This window comes from Antechinus flavipes, chromosome 6, assembly GCF_016432865.1.
Source record: "Antechinus flavipes isolate AdamAnt ecotype Samford, QLD, Australia chromosome 6, AdamAnt_v2, whole genome shotgun sequence".
NCBI classification, from domain to species: Eukaryota; Metazoa; Chordata; class Mammalia; order Dasyuromorphia; family Dasyuridae; genus Antechinus; species Antechinus flavipes.
The window spans coordinates 87966846-87984297 of NC_067403.1; the positions used below are offsets into that span (position 1 = coordinate 87966846).

The window sequence follows — 17452 nt, forward strand, 5'->3', positions numbered from 1 at the left end:
TAATTTGTTAAACATTTGTTGTAGGTCTCAGATCATCAGCAACCAAAATGTAAAGAACTTTGGTCGTTCCCTTTTAGGGGGTTACTGCCCCATGTACATGCCTGATTTGGTGCTCCATGGGACCAGCAATGATGAGAAACTGAAGCAGTGCCTGTTAGCAGACCTGGTCCATGCAGTGCATGTAAGTGACTCCATTCTGGAAGCCCTGGCCTATGATGGGGAGTGACAGATGCTTTGATTTTTATCTGGTCCTTGGGGGGTTGTTTTGGGGGTTTTTTAAAGTAATTTTTTAAAACTGATTTATCATTAACTTCCCTTTGATGACTGCACTGGAATGACTGTATAAAGATTAAGAATACTTACTGGAACATTGCCCTGTGGCAACTGAGGAATGCTTTTTTCCCCTCTGCAATTCTAAAGGAACTAAGCAAGGAACAATGTGAATCTGATGGGTGTTTTTAATTGAACTGCTGTTGAGAATGTGCAAAAATAGACATTTTGTATCAGAAACACATTGTGTCTTCTTCAATGGGGAAGTATTCACTGAATCGAGAAAATTAGAATTTATCTTTTACTTCTATTTCACAGAATTAATGCCAAGTGTCTCCCCTTTGAGGGGAGAAGGGAAAAGGACACAAGGTGTTAGTAGAGGCTGCTCCATTAGGAAGACTGATCATACACCCACACAGGGGTTGTTCCGTGAAATGGAATGTCATAGTAATCCTGAACCCCTCACTGGCCTTTTTGGGTGCAGAGATCAGGGGAAGATCAGATTCAGTTCTTGAGAAGTCCAATCCCAGGGATTGGGAAGGGATGGAAGGAGGGAGAGAAAGTGAAGCTCTGTGGTTGTTCTTGTCTCTCTCCTGCATTTCAGAAGCTGGAAGCATCATGAAAAAAAAGCATCATTCCCTTCCTCTGTTTTTCTGACTGTTCTCTCTCCCTCTTGTTTTCCCCCTCCCTCCTTCTCCTCTCCCTTCTCCTTTTCCTTTCTCATCTCTTTCTCATTCCTCCCCTCTCTCCCTCTACTTTATTCCCCCTCCATTCCTTTTTCCCTCTCCTTTCTCTTCCCTTCCCCCTCTCCTCACTGTTGTCTCCTATAGGAAGCCTTCACTTATTCTTTCTAACAGGAACAACTTCTCTACCTTTTAGTCCTCACATTGCACTCTTGCCCCTGTTTTATGCAGTTATCATATATTTGTAATTTAATTATTTGTACATATACTCCTCTGAATGTGCTCCTTCAAATCAGAGACTGGGGCTTATCTAAACGCATTTTCCCATACCCAGCACCGTAGCCTGGACACTTATCCATCCTGTGCTTAACTAAAATAGAATGGGCCCTAAACAAATGGACATTTTCCCAGGAAAAAAAATCCCTTGTTTGAAATACATTAATGGCTTATAAAAGCAAATCTTAGTTTAGCAGAATTTATACAGTTGGTATTGATTGATTGATTTGACATGTTATATGCCTTAAAGTCAACTTTGTAGAGGTGATATGATAGAACTTATTTATAAGAATCAGGATAATCTGACCTGAGTTCAAATCCTGTCCCTGACAGATAAGAGATGCTAATCTGCTTCAGGAGAGGAATTTTCTATACTGGAAGTTACTCATGTTGATAAAATGAGTTACACCTCCCCCCTTTTTTTTTCACTTCATGTTTTAGTGCATCATCATTTATTCTTATTTCTAATAATGGAATTATATTTGACTTATCCTTCTCATTCAGCAGTGTTTATTGTCTCCCATGTGTCAGGTGCTGTGCTGAGTGCTAGGGAAACAAAAGAAAGCAAAAGATAATTCCCTCCCCAGGAAGAGCTCACAGTCTAGTGGAAGAGATGAAAAATTTTCTATTTGATTCTATTTCTTCCCCCTACCTCCAAAGGCCAAGGCCCATTGATTTTACCTCTCTTCTGGCCCTTCCACTCCCTGGTGCAGGCCCTCATCACCTCATGCCTCGGGTATTGCAGCAGCTTCCAGGGTCTCTCCCATGCCCAGTGAACCACTGATGGGCTTTTCCTAAAGTGTGAGTCTGATTGTATCACACACACACACACGCTCTCCTCCTCTAGTGGCTTCCTATTGCCTCTAGAAGAAATACAGTGTTCTGTTTGGCGTGCAATGCCCTTTATAACTTTCCAGTCTCCTTACACCTCATTTTCCAGGAAGTACTCTTCAATCCAGGGACGCGGCCTCTTGGCTGCTGACAAAACCTTCCTCCTTTGGCTCTGAGCATCCCTCTGACTGGAACACATTCCTCCTTCCACTCTGACTACCTACTTTCCTGACTTCCTTTTAAGTGCCACATTCTACAGGAAGCCTTCCCCAACCCCTCTTAATTTCAGTACCTCCTCTCTGTTAATTATTTCCTGTTTATTCTCTGTATGGCTTGCAGCATATGTGAATGTGTTTGCATATGTCTCCCAAATTCGATTGTAAAGAATTGATTTTTGCCTCAGGGTTTAGCACAGTACCTAGTACATAGTAGGCATTTAATAATGTTGATTGATGGTGATGGATGGACTGATTGATCCTTCACTCTCCATATCTGTAGTCAGTCAATGGGTCTTGTCCAAGGCGGCACCACCACCACCATTGCTCACCTCTGGCCTGAAAATATTCCAGGCTTGTTAATCGATTGCTGTCCTTCCATTGCCTCTCATTACCATCAGGTGCCTCTGTATTTGGGTGATGCTGTGATCTCATAAAATGTACTTTTTTATTTTTGGTCAAACAAGCATAGTGATCTCTTACTTTCCTTGCAATTTTCACACAGTGGTGTGACTGTAAGCATATGGTTTCCTGGAGGATATAGTTTATAAAAGCTGACTGATATCTTCCTCAAGGATGTCCTTGATATATAGGCAGAGTATTATCAGTTAATCAACATTTATTAAACACCTATTATGTGCTAGACACTGGGGATACAGAAAGTTTTTTTTTTTCTTTTTTGCTGAGGCAGTTGGGATTAAGTGACTTGCCCAGGGTCACACAGCTAGGAAATGTTAAGTGTCTGAGGCCAGATTTGAATTCAGGTCCTCCTGACTTTAGGACTGGTGCTCTATCCACTGCACCACTTAGCTGCCCCCAAGAATATTCTTAATAAGGATTTTTTGGGCCTCTGAGTGGGTGGTTATTGTTGTTTTGTCAGTCATTTCTTCTCTTGTTGATCTCCTTCCAGTTTCAGCCTTAAATGTCCTCCCGATTAATTAATTTGAATCTCCAAGTTTTATGTAAATGTAGTTTTCCCTCTATTACTTCTTTATTGTTACTGCTTATAATCTTCCCTCATTGTAATCTCTTCCAAAGAATTTTTATCTAAGCCATTGTTTCCTTTTTTGACAAAAAGACAAAAAAGTTTCCCAACTAAAGTGGTTATTGAATTTATCCTGGGTTTCCTTAGTATAGTATGATCTGAAAAGAAGATATGAAAAAACACTTCCTTCCTACTCCTTGACAGAGGTAGAAGAGGTATGAAACACTTTTCAGATTTTTGATGGATGGACGGATTGATCCTTCACTCTCCATATCTGTAGTCAGTCAATGGGTCTTGTCCCCATAAGATAGGCCATTTCACGGAACAGAGAGTCATCTCATTGCCATGCTCATGGTGTAATTTATTTTTTTTTTTGACTAAATTTACATAGGAAATAGTGATTTAAAAAAGTTAACTTCTGTTCTTTTATCCATTTCTCCCTTCCCCCACCTTTTTTTTTTTTTTTTGCACAAGTAATTTATTTAAGTAGATCATGTTGGAGCTGCCTCAGTTGTATGAGAGACATTGCCTTCATATTCTTGATATTGATTTAGATCTTTGCTCTAACAGATTGATATTTTGACTTACGTAGATGCCAATTTGAAAACTAGTTACAAGTATATCTAGTTATTTTCTGTTAGTTTAAGTATAATTTAAAATTATTGGTGGTATTATCTAGTGCTTGATTAGTACCTCCTTTAAGATAATAAGTATGAATCTCAGTCAAAAGGGATATTTTTAAACAAACAAAATTTTAATTGATATCTTTTGTTTTTATATCGCCTAAATTTCCAGCCCTTCTGAGAGAATCATTCTGTATAACAGAATTTTTTTTTTTTTTAAGAGAAAGGGGGTTGGGGGGGAAGCAAAATTGATGGACATCTTGAAAAAAATCTGAAAAGTATTTCATACCTCTTCTACCTCTGTCAAGGAGTAGGAAGGAAGTGTTTCTTCATATCTTCTTTTCAGATCATACTTAAGTATTTCTTAACTATATTTATTTGCATGTGGCAGGTCATGAGCCCACAAGAGGGAGAAAGAAAGAAAGGTAAAGATAGTGTCCCTGATCTCAATGAGCTCATGTTCTTTTGTGTTATAAAATGTGCAAAGAAATGCATACAAGATATATTTAGTGTAAATGGAGTTAGAAAAGTCCTTAAAAAATGGAGTTTGAGCCATCTTGAAGAAGTCTAGGGAAGCCATAGAGGTAGTAAGAAGTAATAAATATTAGGAAAATCACTGTTTGACCCCTGAAATGGATTGGAATGGGAAAAAAAAGATCTGCGACAGGAGCACTCAGCAGCAGGCTGTTGCAATAGTCCAGGTGGAAGGTGATTAGAGCCAGGTGGTGGCCATGTGACCGAGGGGAGGGGGGCTATTGGAGAAGTGTTGGGAAGGGAAAAGTAGCAAGAGTTGGCAAGATATATTGGATATAAGGAGTCAAGGATGCCGCTGAGATTGCGAGTCTTAGTGCCTGGGAAGGTGTTTCTTTTTCTTTCTTTGTCATCTTATCTTTGTATATAGTCTACAAGTATTTGATAATTCTCTTTTCCTGTTCTTAAAATAGATTTTTCAAAATTTTCTTTTGCTGTTCTCCATATCTGTAATTGCATTGAAGTTATTTAAGTATTGTTGTGCCTGTGGATTTATTTTAGAAGATCTTATTGAATTCTTTGCTTCATTTTTCTGCATCATCATCATCTATATCAGATATTGATTCATAAACTGCAATTATCTTGATAGTGGCCTTTTTCGTGTTCACCATGAGCATGGCGATGAGATGACTCTCTGTTCTGTGAAATGGCCTATCTTACTGCTTTTGTGTGGCTGATAAAGCCAAGTGTGCTAGCTCCTTCAATTCCCTCTTTCCGAGGAGAGCTGTAACCCATTCATCAATTTATTAGCACTATTTCCTTTTCTCTTTTACTTTCATTTACAGAAAGAATGTCAAAATTAATATGTTTCAGTGCCTCTGGTCATCTGGGTCATTAGAAAGAGGTCTCACACCTGGAAATTACCAACAGCTAAGATACAATTTAGAGACAGTCTAAAAACTGCCTAGCTCTTTTCATTCTCTTTTCTCTTTTCCATCACTCTGCCACCATCATCACAAAAATCACAGGGACCCAGTAGGCATGAGAACCTTTGTGTATTTTTTTTGTGTTTTATGTGTAGTCTTCTTAAAAGAATTCTGCCCATGATGAACTGCTCTGTATTTAGGCGAATGGACTTTGGCAATCAGATGAATAGTGTATATGTATTTGAGGTCATGTTCAGAATCTTTTCTGTTTTTTAGAACCTTTCCAAGCTTGTATTTTGTTTGTATGGTCATGCCACCTTCAAGAATTTCATGAGTCTTTGTGGAGGAATTTAATTCAACACTAAAATAGTCTTCTCGTGACACAAATCTGATTTGTGTCATAGCTTTGCTCAAAAACTCTCATTGGCTCCCTATCGTTTCTAGGATAAAATAAAAATTCCTTAAGACCCTCTCCAGTTTGAGCAAACTAAACTAGTAGCTGTTTGTAAACTGGATCTTATAATTCTTGCTTCAGTGTTTTTGCAAAAGCTATTCTTCCTTGTACTTGAAATATTCTTAAGTCTCCTCCCAGAATCCATATCTTTTTTAAGAACTTGACTTGGTGGCCAGCTCTGCTTTGAAGTCTTCCCTGATAGCTAACTGTATCAGTAACCTCTCTATGTTCAAGTAATTTCTCTTTCTTATCCATATATCTCCCCCACGAGAAGGTAGGCTCCTCGAGATCAGAGACTCTTTTCATCTTTGAACATAATGAGCATTTAATAAATACTCATTTAATTGAATAAAGAAAACTTGTGAGAAAAGTAGTGTGAACTGCTGTTGCTATTATTGCAGCTGCCACCGATCATAGGTAATGGATAAGATATAGAACAGGAAGAAACCAGAAGGATCACTAGATCAACCGCATTATTTTGCAGAAGAGGATGCTAATACAAAGAAATTAAGATTTTCCGAGATACCAGTGTAATACAGAGCAAAAGTAGTATTTGGATGTGAGTCTATTGGGCAACTAAATGGTGCAGTAGATAAGAATGCTGGGCCTAGAGTCAGAAAGACTTACCTTCTCAACATCAAATCTGGCCTTGGACACTTTGTGTGACCTCAAGCAGATCTCTTAATCCTGTTTGCCTCATTTTTCTTGTCTCTAAAATGATCTGGAGAAGAAAATGGCAAACCACTCCAGTGTCTTTGGCAAGGATCATAGAGAGTTGGATGCGACTGAACAACAACCTTTAAGAGCTGCAGTGCTCTTCCTATATTAATCTTAGATTTTAAGAAATTAGTGCTCAACCTGGTTTTTAAATGACTTTACTCATAAAAATTCTTCTTGAGATGCTTGGTTGAAAATTAAATGAGTCTAACTTTTCAATATTGTATAAGTAGCATATTAAGTCACTGCTGTATAAAAATTATAAAATAAGCAGTAACTAGCCATTTTTACAATAAGGAATGTATTGATCCTTGCTAATCATATTTGATATCTTTTGTGTTATCATTGAAGTATAAAGTTGTTGTAAGGTGATTTATTTTGAACTACTTTTAAAACAATTTTTAAATGGTAATGACAGCTCAATGCATGGCATTTATCATTCCGTGGTAGATGTTTTAAGTAGTTTTATAGTTGGATTCTATCAAGAATTTTAAGCAGGGGTGAAATAATTCTCTGTAGCAGAGCTATAAAAAAATTCCCTCACTGGGTTTTGCTCCCAATTGGAAGCCTTGTAATCCAGGAGTAACCAAAGTAAGTGTGTGATGGTTTTGCTTAACTATACTTTTCTATATTAAAAGGAGAGAGAGAGAGAGAGAGAGAGAGAGAATGTGTGTGTGTGTGTGTGTGTGTGTGTGTGTGTGTGTGTGTGTGTGTGTGTGAGAGAGAGAGAGAGAGAGAGAGAGAGACAGAGACAGAGACAGACAGATGTGTATTTGGGAAATGGCCTGTATTTTTATAAAGGTATTAGTAAGATCTTTTAAAATAAAAGAAATTTGATTTATCTTCAAGAATGTTTAATTTCACAAAATGAGATTTGGTTTTAGGCTCAGAAAACTTGTGTAAATCATGTTGAGTATATAGGAATAAGACTTATAGCTAGAAATTTAAGGCTTGCAGGGTATGTATAAAACAGCAGCTCTTTAAGATAGGTGTTATCATCTACAGTTTACAAATTAAGAAACTGACACAGATCAAAGTTAAATGACTTGCCCAGCCTCACTCTGATAAGTGAATATCTTAGGAACTGTACCACCCAGCCGCTGATGTGTTCCCAGATCCTTCAAAACTCAGTAACTTTAGGATAGCCATGAAATGAGCTACTTGCCTGTCTATCCACTCTGGGTGAATAGAAAACAATGTTATTCATATTCTGAGAGAAAGATAGAGCTACTTTTTTTTTTTTTTTAAGATTGAAATCCATAGTTTTTAGTGGTAGGTAGTATTTTTCTTCTTTTTATTCATTCTTTTGCATATACTCATTGTCCTCGACCTTATGCCAGCTGTATTAACATAGTTACTATCTGCACAATAAGAAGGAGTGTCTGTGATGATTACGGTCAAGACATAGCTAGATCCAGCCGCCCACCATGGCCTCTCCTAAAGAAGACTGGGGATAGCTTTGTGTTCACAGGATTGGGATCATTATTTCAGATCTATTGCTGAGTGTGACCTAGGGTACACCCCTCCCGTTTATGGCCTAGATTATCTCTAGGATTTCTTCCAATACTAATTCTATGATCCTATATTGAGTACCCTGGACCATCATCTAGGGTTTCATTTGGCCCCAAAGTCAGACTTCCTTGATCACTAAACCCCAGCTTAAGACTCTGAGCCCTTTGCACTTTCCCAGGTCATTTAAATACCCATGTCTCTTCAGCCCATTTATGTTGTCAGGTCCCATCAATGCTTTTTCCAGAGTGTATTACAAAGGAAAAAGGTATATACATAATTGCAGAAGTAATATAGCAGAATGACGTAATTAAAAAACCCATATAAAAATATCTGCTAAGTCCTGGGTTAAATGACCCCTAAGCTTCTAATGTTCACCAGACAGAGTGTAAAGCATGAGTCTGCTTCAAGTTCTCCCACAGGCTAAGACTTTTAAGAATGGTGACATGGGAGACTCATCTTGAGTTTGACAGATTGCTCCCAGAGGACCCTTTGTCCGAGCCCATGCATCCTCTATAGGTAAGGAAACTTCCTTGTGTGTGTGGCATGTCAGATTTAGGGGATCCCAGAATTCTAGATTAGGAAAGGACTTCAAGAGCTATATGGTCATCCTGTCCCTAACTTACCTGCAAGCCTCTTCTTAAGGTACAGCCTTGTCTATCCCAGGACAGCTCATTCCACCTTTGGATGACTCTGATTGTTGAGCAGTTTTTCTGATGTGAAGCCTAAATGTGGTTTTTATTTTGTTTTGCACCTTCCACACACTGCTTGTGGTTCTGCCCTCTCAGGCCAAACAGGAAATCCCTCTTCCACATGACTGCTTCCAATACTTGAATGTTCCCCCTGAGTCTTGTCTGCATTAGACTAATCCCCGTTTCCTTCCCCTTCTCAGTATAGTGTGCACTCGGAGACTCTGAGAGACAAAGTGTGGTGAGGTGGATATAGACCTGGACTTGGAGTTGGGAGACCTGGGGTGGGTCAGTCAGCCAGACTGCGTTATCCTGGGGAGCGGGGACTGTTAAGTGCTGGGCATATAAAGAAAGGAAAAGACTATCCCAGCCTTGAGGAACTTGTGATCTCCTAGAAGAGATCACCTGGCAAGGCATGGTAGATAGACACCATTAACCCCAAGGGGAGGGGCTGGGAAAGCCTTCTTTGAGAAGGGTTTGAGCTGGCCCTTGGTGGAGGCCAGAGAGAGCCAACATTCAGAGCCGAGAGGAAGCCCCTAGTTGGGGCAGAGCTAGCAAGTCCATGCCCCTAGGAGAGCAGTGCAGCTCTGGGCCTTTGTTTCCTCATCTATCAAAGAGAGTTCTGAAATGGGCTGAGGCTTGAGTTGATGCATTGAGGTCCCAAGCACATGAGGCTAAATAGTAATTGGACCATACTCTATTAATATATAATCTTGGAGAAAGAATGGCCCCCGCCCACTCTTTGTGCAAGCCCTGATGTGGTGTACAGGAAATGATGATTTTGGTGGGTGGAGGCAGGGGAGTGGAAAAGGAAGGGGAAGGAGAGACTGCTTGTATTGCCATTGCGATGGCTTTTCAGCTCAGATCCCCCTCTGTTAGCTGGCTTCCTGTCTGCCCATATTGCTATCGCAATCCTTATTCACCTCTTCACTTCAATAAAGATTGAAGATTTTTCCCTTAACCTGAATTCCTGACTCAGGCTGATTTTAAACACGTGGTCATTACAGAGTTCTGAATGTCCTCCTCTTAGACCAGCCCTGACCTACAGTCCCAGAATTGAACACAGAATTCCAAATGTAATCTGAATCACTTTCTTATTCCTGGAAGTTATTCTTTGCTTAGTGTAGCACAAAATTTCATTAGCTTGCTTTTGTTTGTTGTATTAAACTATTGACTCATAACCTCCTCAGATTATTTTTTAGACATGTTTAATCATCTTCTCAGCTTTCCTGGATTTAGCTGATTACTTGGACCCTAATATAAGAATCTATGTTATTCCTACTGAATTTCATTTCATTAGCTCCCACTCTGCACTCTAGCCTGTTAAGATTTTTTTGGATCTTAGCTGTCAACTGGTATGTTAGCTTGTCCATTTCAGTGCCTTTAGCTTTTATCTAACCTGTCCAATCAACCATTTAAACATTTATTGTCAGCTATGTGCCCGGCACTGTGCTAAGCACTGGGGATACAAAAAGAGGTAAAATATGGTCCCTGCCTTCAAGGAGTTTATGATCTAGTGAGGAAAACAACAAGCAAATACATAAATACAAAGCAAGCTAGATATAGGCTAAGTAGGAAATGATAAATAGAGGGAAGGCACTGGAATGACAAGCAGCTGAGGAAGGCTTCCTGAAGAAGACTGGATTTTAGTTGGGGCTTAAAGGAAACCAGAGAGGCTGGTATCAGAGTGGATGAAGGCACTGGGATGGAGAGCATTCCAGGCATGGGGTATGACATCCTCAGAGCTAAGAAATGGAGGGTCTTATTCATGGAACAGCTCAGAGGCCTGTGTCACTGGACTGAGGAGTATGTTTTGGAAAGTCAGATTAAAAGAAAAGAAAGGGAGGAGGCTAGATTGTGCAGGGTTTTGAATGCCAAATCACATTTGTATTTGATCCTGGAGGCAAAAGAGAGTCATTGGAGTTTATAGAGTGGGTGGGAGGGAAGAAGAGAGGAGATGTGTAGTAGAATCACATTAGTGGCTAAATAGAGGATTGACTGGAGTGGCTAAGCCCGGAACAAAACAAAAAACTACCCATTCCCTGCTGGGCTTGACGTTCTTTGGAGTGGGTCTCTGCTCACCCTTCCTGTGCTGGGGCCTGAACCTGCTCACGTCCCCTTTCTCTGCCCAAAGACAGTGTTCTCATTAGTCAGCTATGAGCCAGCCCCTCATGAAGTTCACAGCTGACAGGCCCTTTCTTTGGCTTCCTGAAAAGGTGCCCCCTCACTTCCCTGCTGGCACTTCTGGCTTGATTACCGTTACTCCCCATTTGGTTTTGGGTGTCTTTCATGTAGTTCTGTTTTTCTGCTCTCCCAGTATTTAGTCACATGTTTTTACTTAGCCCAGATACCAGCTGTCACTCACTTCTTAAACTGTTAACTTTTGCTTCCCAGCAAGATTACACAGCTGAATGACATGAGCTTAGTAAGAATAATATTTAGATTGCTTTGTGCCTGTCGTCCCTCTGTGTGTTGTTTCTTAGAGATTGCATCTTTATGTCTGCGACCCTGGACATCTTCCCCAATATTTTGTCTCTCTCTTTTCTAATAAGAAGAGCACTCTTAAGCTTATCAGTGGGTTTTCCTCGCAACAGCTTAGTATGATCAGCTGCTTCACAGAGCTGGAAATGGGTTCAGAGAAATTAACTAATGGGCCTGTGGCCACACAGTCTGTAAGAGGAGGACTGGAACGCAGGTCTTTTGACTCCAAAAGTATTGTCTGTAAGCTGTAAGTTTTTGGTGTGGGCAGAGCTCTCTGAGCATGAGGACAACAAAACTTAGTATTGCCTCGAGTTTGTGTAAAGGGTATGAAAGTACCAGGAGAGAACTTTGTAGAGAAGTGGTCACTTCTCCGTCCCCTTTAATATCTAACAAAGCACATCCGGAGGCTCCGGCCCTGCAGATGAGCTCTGGGCCTGTGTAAAACATAATTTAGAAAATGAGTAACAGTGGGATATGGCATCCTCTTTTTACTTTGCATTGCTCCTGTGTAATAACCCGCTATCTCTAAGTGGGAATGTGCCTATCATTTGCATGGATTATCTTCTAATTCATTATAATTCTTGAGCCTTTTAGAGTCTTTTGGCTTTACATTACCATTATTGTTTGTATTTTCCCCTTAGTTCTGCTCACTTCACCCTATACATCATTTTATACAAACTTTCCCAAATTCCTTTGAATCTATTCTTTTTATTATTTCTTTCGGTGCATTGATATTGTATTATAATGTATATGATAGTTTGTTCATTCATTTCCCAACTAATGAATCTCCTCTTTATTTCCAATTCCTTATTATCCTTCAAAAAAGAGTTATAAATATTTTTGTATGTATGGGTCTCTCCCATTGCCTTTGACCTCTTTGTGCATATATGCTGGGTAGTGATAGCACTTGAGCTCATAGTATTAAATAGGGGTAGTTGGCTGGCATCATGAATGCTGGGCCAGAAGTCAGAAAAACTCATCTTTTGTGTTCAAATTTAGTCTTAGACACTTGCTAGCTGTGTGTCCCTGGGCAAGTTATGTAACTCTGTTTGCTTCAGTTCCTCATCTGTAAAATGAACTGGAGAAGGAAGTGAAATGCTATTCCAGTATCTTTGTCAAGAAAATCCCAGAAAATGACTAAAACAAGTGAACAACAATATATTAAATGATGAATCTTTTAGTAATTGAAGCACAAACATTTGAGGACCTTAGGACAATCAAAAAAATCTTCCATATCACTGAGCTTGTTTGATTTAGCAGGCTTTTGTTATTCCTGGACAATGAGTGGTTCCCATATCACCCTTCTCTATGTCAGCCCATTCAGCATTATCTGGAAAATCCCCATTTCTGTCCTGTGAGCCTCTTACCTGGGGGGGAGGGGGGGAGGGTCCTCATTACTATGGGAACTCTGTCCCCAGGAGCAAATTCTTCCCATCCAATCTTTTCTTATAGTTTTTAACCATGTCTTTCTGAAAATCCTCTGTAGGGAATGAAGGTCTAGCATAACACGCTTCTTATGTGCCATGTCTTGTGGGCATAGCAGCAAAGATAAAAAGGGTTCCTTTCCTCAAGAACCTAGATACTAATGGAGAAAGATAACACATGCAGAGAAATGGTAGGACGGTTCAGTTAGGAAAGTTACAGGAATGGTGGGTGGAGCCATAAGGAAGGAACTAATTTGGTCTTACCTGGAGCAAAAACAAAGGTGGTCTGATGATGGTTCCAGAACTGTAAGGCAGTGGAGGGAGGGCTGCACAAAGTATGCATATACAGCATTCTGGCGGCTGAAGAGAGCTCCAGGGAGTGAAGTGAAGCTGGGCCAGAAAGTTGTGGGCCTTCCTTCATTTATGTTGTTAGCCTCCTTGTTTTTAACTAAAATTAACTAGAATTGGTTCCCAAGGCCATATGAGAAGATCCCTTTGGCAATTGATTCAATTTCTGGTACAGTGGAACCCAGTCTATTTTTATTTGGTTTTGTTTTTACAGCTTAAATTTTTCCTGAACCTTTATCCTAATAATGGTGAGTCTAACTCAAGGATTCTTCATTTTTTGTGTGTCATAGACCCCATTGGTAGTCTGGCTAAGCCAATGGACCTCTTCTCAGAATATTTAAATATATAAAACTAAATACAAAGGATTACAGAAGAAGTATATTTTATTTATTGAATTACTATATATATATATATATATATATATATATATATATATAATATATATAAAATTTTTAAAAAAAACATGTTTAAGGACTCCAAATATCTTTGAATGTAAGGAGCATTAGGAGTCTTCTTATCAGGAAACCAAGTCTTAAGAGAAGTTGAGCCACTTGCCCAAAAGTACATGTAGGGAAAGAGGATGGTATGTGAGAGGGAGGAAGTAATTGGCAAAACTGAAATATGAACCCAAGTCTTCTGGCTCCAAATGATCCTCTAAATCATTTTATAGGAGATGCCACCTGTATCTGCCCTATGTAGAAGTATGGAACGTGTGGGTATAGAGAGCAGCTTTCCTAGACCTGAAGTCCACCTTCAGGTGTTCAGTGCCCTCTTCCCAGAGCTGTCTCCTGTGCCATCTTCCCCAGTTCTGTCCTCTCCAGAATTACCTTTCCCCTTCTAACCTCATTAAAATTCCCATTCCCTCAGTATCCTAATTTCAATCAGCTGCATGGACAGAAGTTAAATTATTTAACACTAAAGTAACTAGCTGGTCACATCTTATCTATTTTTAATTCTTGCTTGTTCAAAGAGTAGTGGCATTTTAATAGAGAATGGTCAGAGATAAGCATTAAACTTAGAGGAACAAAATCTCTAACAAGAGGAATTTTAGATGATGTTAAAACAGTTCCCAGTTGGGGTATATGTTATATTTAGGTCCCTGAAGTCATACTGTGTAGCAGAGGACCACTTCATCTGCACAGAGGGCTTGTAAATTGTTATAGTCAGTGAGTTATAAAGCATTTATTCAGTGCATATGATGTGCCAGGCATTGGGGTAAGCTAGGATACAAAGAAAGACAAAAACATGGTGTCTGCCAAACAAGAGCCAACCTTTTAACATGGGAGATGGTGCAGACAGCTATACGCTGTGTAAATGATAGGCAGATCTCACAGGACCGTGGATTGAGAGCTGGAAAGGACATGCATTCTGGGCCATCTTGTCCAAACCCCCTCATTTACAGGTGAAGAAACAAAGGATCTGAATCCAGGATTCTACCCTGACTACTTTCCACTGTACTTTCTCTCTTCTTGAATCGGCTGTCTCTGATAGCTCTCAGCACTTTAGAAAACCCTTAGGAAATAGGATGTTTAGAAATCATTATTATTAATTTAAATAAATTAACTGAAGGGTATATTTAAGGACCGTGAGTGATTCACAAGATATATATAGCTATCTACATAGATATTTATATATATTTGAAGGGAAGGTTGGAGTTTGGGGAGATTCCTGTCAGCCTAATTTTTGTAACCAAAGGCTTGGTGATCTGTGGTCCAGTATCTCTGCAGACTTCCTCCTCGTGCCTGGCTTTCTGCCATGAGGGGAGGCAAGTTGGCTGAAGAACACATAGCCTTTGAGGTCTGAGAGAAATGGGCTAGAGGCAGTAGGTGAAGTGGTCCCAGAGGTGTGATCTCCCCTGAGGAGCAGCAGGACAGATCAAATAATGTGAGCTCTTGGAATGGAGAAGAGGGGGTGCTGGGAAGGTGAACATGACTGCATTAATCATCTCCTATTCTTTGTGTGACTAATTAAGGCCCCCTTTTTGCAACTCTGTTAAGAGCTAATATTATGAAGTCATGGTGCTATAGCAGTGGGGATTTCCATTGAAAGGTATTCTATCACATGGCATCCATTTATTTAAGTTCAGCTTAATGAAGTTATTTGACTCCCTAGAACTATCTTATAAAGAATGATTAAATGCAACTCACATGTAGTCAAAGGAACTCATGCTTGACTATCCAGAATAAAGCAGAGCAAAGCAAAGAAGCCAGGAGGCACTTCTAATTAGTGCTTCTATAAATCACCTTCTCCCTTGCTGTGGTTCATTTGCCAACTGGATTTGTTACTGATCATTCCTGTGCCATGGTGCTCATTGATGTCTCTTTGGGAATCAGTTACAATTGTAGGCAGGCAAGCAGAAAGCAGTATCTTCTTGGTAACATGAGTGGCAGGGAGGGAGCTGGGAGGTAGAGAGATCTGAGTTCAAATTTCTACTATACACTAATTAGTTAATTAATATTTTACTTAATTTTGCAGGAAATCTCATTTCCCCTCTCTATAATTTGGGAAAGGTGATTTTTTTTTTGTTCCAGTCATTTCTTCAGAGCTTTAAATTGCTGTATGTGTGAAGAGTTGTGGGCCAGCCATAAAACATGGCTAATGACATCTGTCTTCCAGAGTTATTTTGAGACTGAAGTGACCCACTATTGTGTGGTAAATATTTGGTCAGCCTTAAAAAGAGAGAGAGAGAGAAAGCAAGCTATAGACATATACATTATTATTTAGCATACAATGACCTAGGAACTCCTTTGAGACTAATGACAGGCAAGAAGGTTGAATAGAGACTTTATTAGACTTTCTCCCTTGTATCAAGTTAAAATGATCTGAAATGGTTATCCTATATTTAAGGTGCTTCTGGGTTGTTAGTCATTGATCCAGATGTTGACTAGCTCTGACCTTACAAAGTAGATCCTTTGGCCTTGAATTCCTTTCCGTGCCCTATGATTTAAGTCCTTAGCCCTCTGGTGTAGCATGTTGCAAAGAGAAAAACAAGTATGCCCAAGAAATATGCAGAAAGACCCAGCTGAAGATTTCTTAATCCTGACTAATTTAGAAGAAAATGATTGGCTGACTTCACTGTAACCACTAAATGATGGACACACTTGGATAATAAAAATTACTCCCATTTATGTCGAGCTTTCAGTTTTATGAGCACCAACCCTTTAAGTAAAACAATTAAGAAGGAAAGAAAGTATAATTGTATCTCTGGATCAATATGAACTGGATGCCTGCCAACTGAAAGAAAAGCTGAATAGCCTAGATCAGTTCAAGTCTTTATTGAATGCCCACTATATCTTTAGCATTGTTCTCAGGGGATTAAAAGAAGGAGAAAATATCCCACACTCTCAAGAAATTTATAATTTCCTTGGAGAAATCAAAACATCCTTTAAGAATGGCTTGAAACAGCTTTAGAATAGTATATGATCAATATCAGAATGGTAGGCATTGACAAAAATGTGGGTTAGGGGAGTTGGAGACCACTTAAGGAATAGGACTTGGTCTAAAGCCTGGAAAAGAGATTGTATTTGTAGAGAAGTAGGAAGTGTTCTGGGCCAAAGGAGTGATTTGGTTTCAAGGCAGAAAACTCTTAGAAAAGCAGTTTGCCCATTGCCCTTTCTCTGGGGTTGAGACCTGTCTTTGCCTCCACTGGTCCCTCGGGGCCTCTGATTTGACTGCTTTTTTATCCTTCTCAGAGTCCCTTGATGGCCTTACACGGGATACATACTCACAGGGCATAGAAGGGACCTTTTATCCAGGAATCCGGAGAAATTATTTAGCACCATCTTCACTGGTTGGCCCCTCAGGAAGATAGGGCTTCATTCACCATAGATCCCCACCTTGTTCATCGACACACATTGCCACGTAATCAAGTATAAGAAAATTGCTACAAGCCCTTCACAACTACTGGAGAGCCAGTAGGAGAGAATCTGAGTTTCAGTGAGATCTAGTTCAACTTGAACCTGACGGAGAATTCTATCTTTAACATTTCTTAAGTTGACTTTCAGCCTTCTCTTAAAGACCTTACCTTGAACAGCCCTACTATTCTGTCCCACTCCTCCACTTTTAGTCACCTGTATCTCATTGCACCCTGGCTTCTATGTCTAGGTTCTGTGAACAATGTCTTTTGTGCCTCCATCTCTCCTTAGACAAAGCAAGCAGCTTGCCCCATCTTCTACTTGGCCATGCATTGGGTCCAGCCTGTGGAGGACTCAGTCTCCCATGTCCAAGGCCCTGCCTCTGTCCTCTGGAGATCCTGTGTCTTCATGGCCAACTAGAATCCAATGAAAGTATCAGGAGTCTGAGGGGAATAGCGACTGACTCCTCAGTTCTAGTTTTTATGTACCTTTTTAAAAATTGGTCTTCTCAAGTTTTAGGAAAAATATTAATAAAAGAGGTCTTGTTACTTAGAACAACATAAGCCACAGACCCCATTAAATATGGGTTTAATGGGGAAGGGAGCAAAAAAAAAAAATTTTGAACCTGAGGCAATTAGATGATAGTGCCAAGTCCACTGGCCTCAGTGTCAGAAAGCTGTGAATTCAAATCCTGTG

The 17452-nt window shown here is 39.8% G+C and overlaps 1 protein-coding gene across 3 annotated transcripts in view; it reads left to right on the top strand.

Annotated features, from left to right (window-relative positions):
* Window positions 1-17452, top strand: part of FNIP2 (folliculin interacting protein 2) — a 136320-nt gene that overhangs the window by 102021 nt on the left and 16847 nt on the right. For all 3 annotated transcript variants that reach the window (XM_051965741.1, XM_051965742.1, XM_051965743.1), the window contains one exon: window positions 25-181. In XM_051965741.1, coding sequence (XP_051821701.1) covers window positions 25-181 — 157 coding nt within the window. The remainder of the gene's footprint in view (window positions 1-24; window positions 182-17452) is intronic.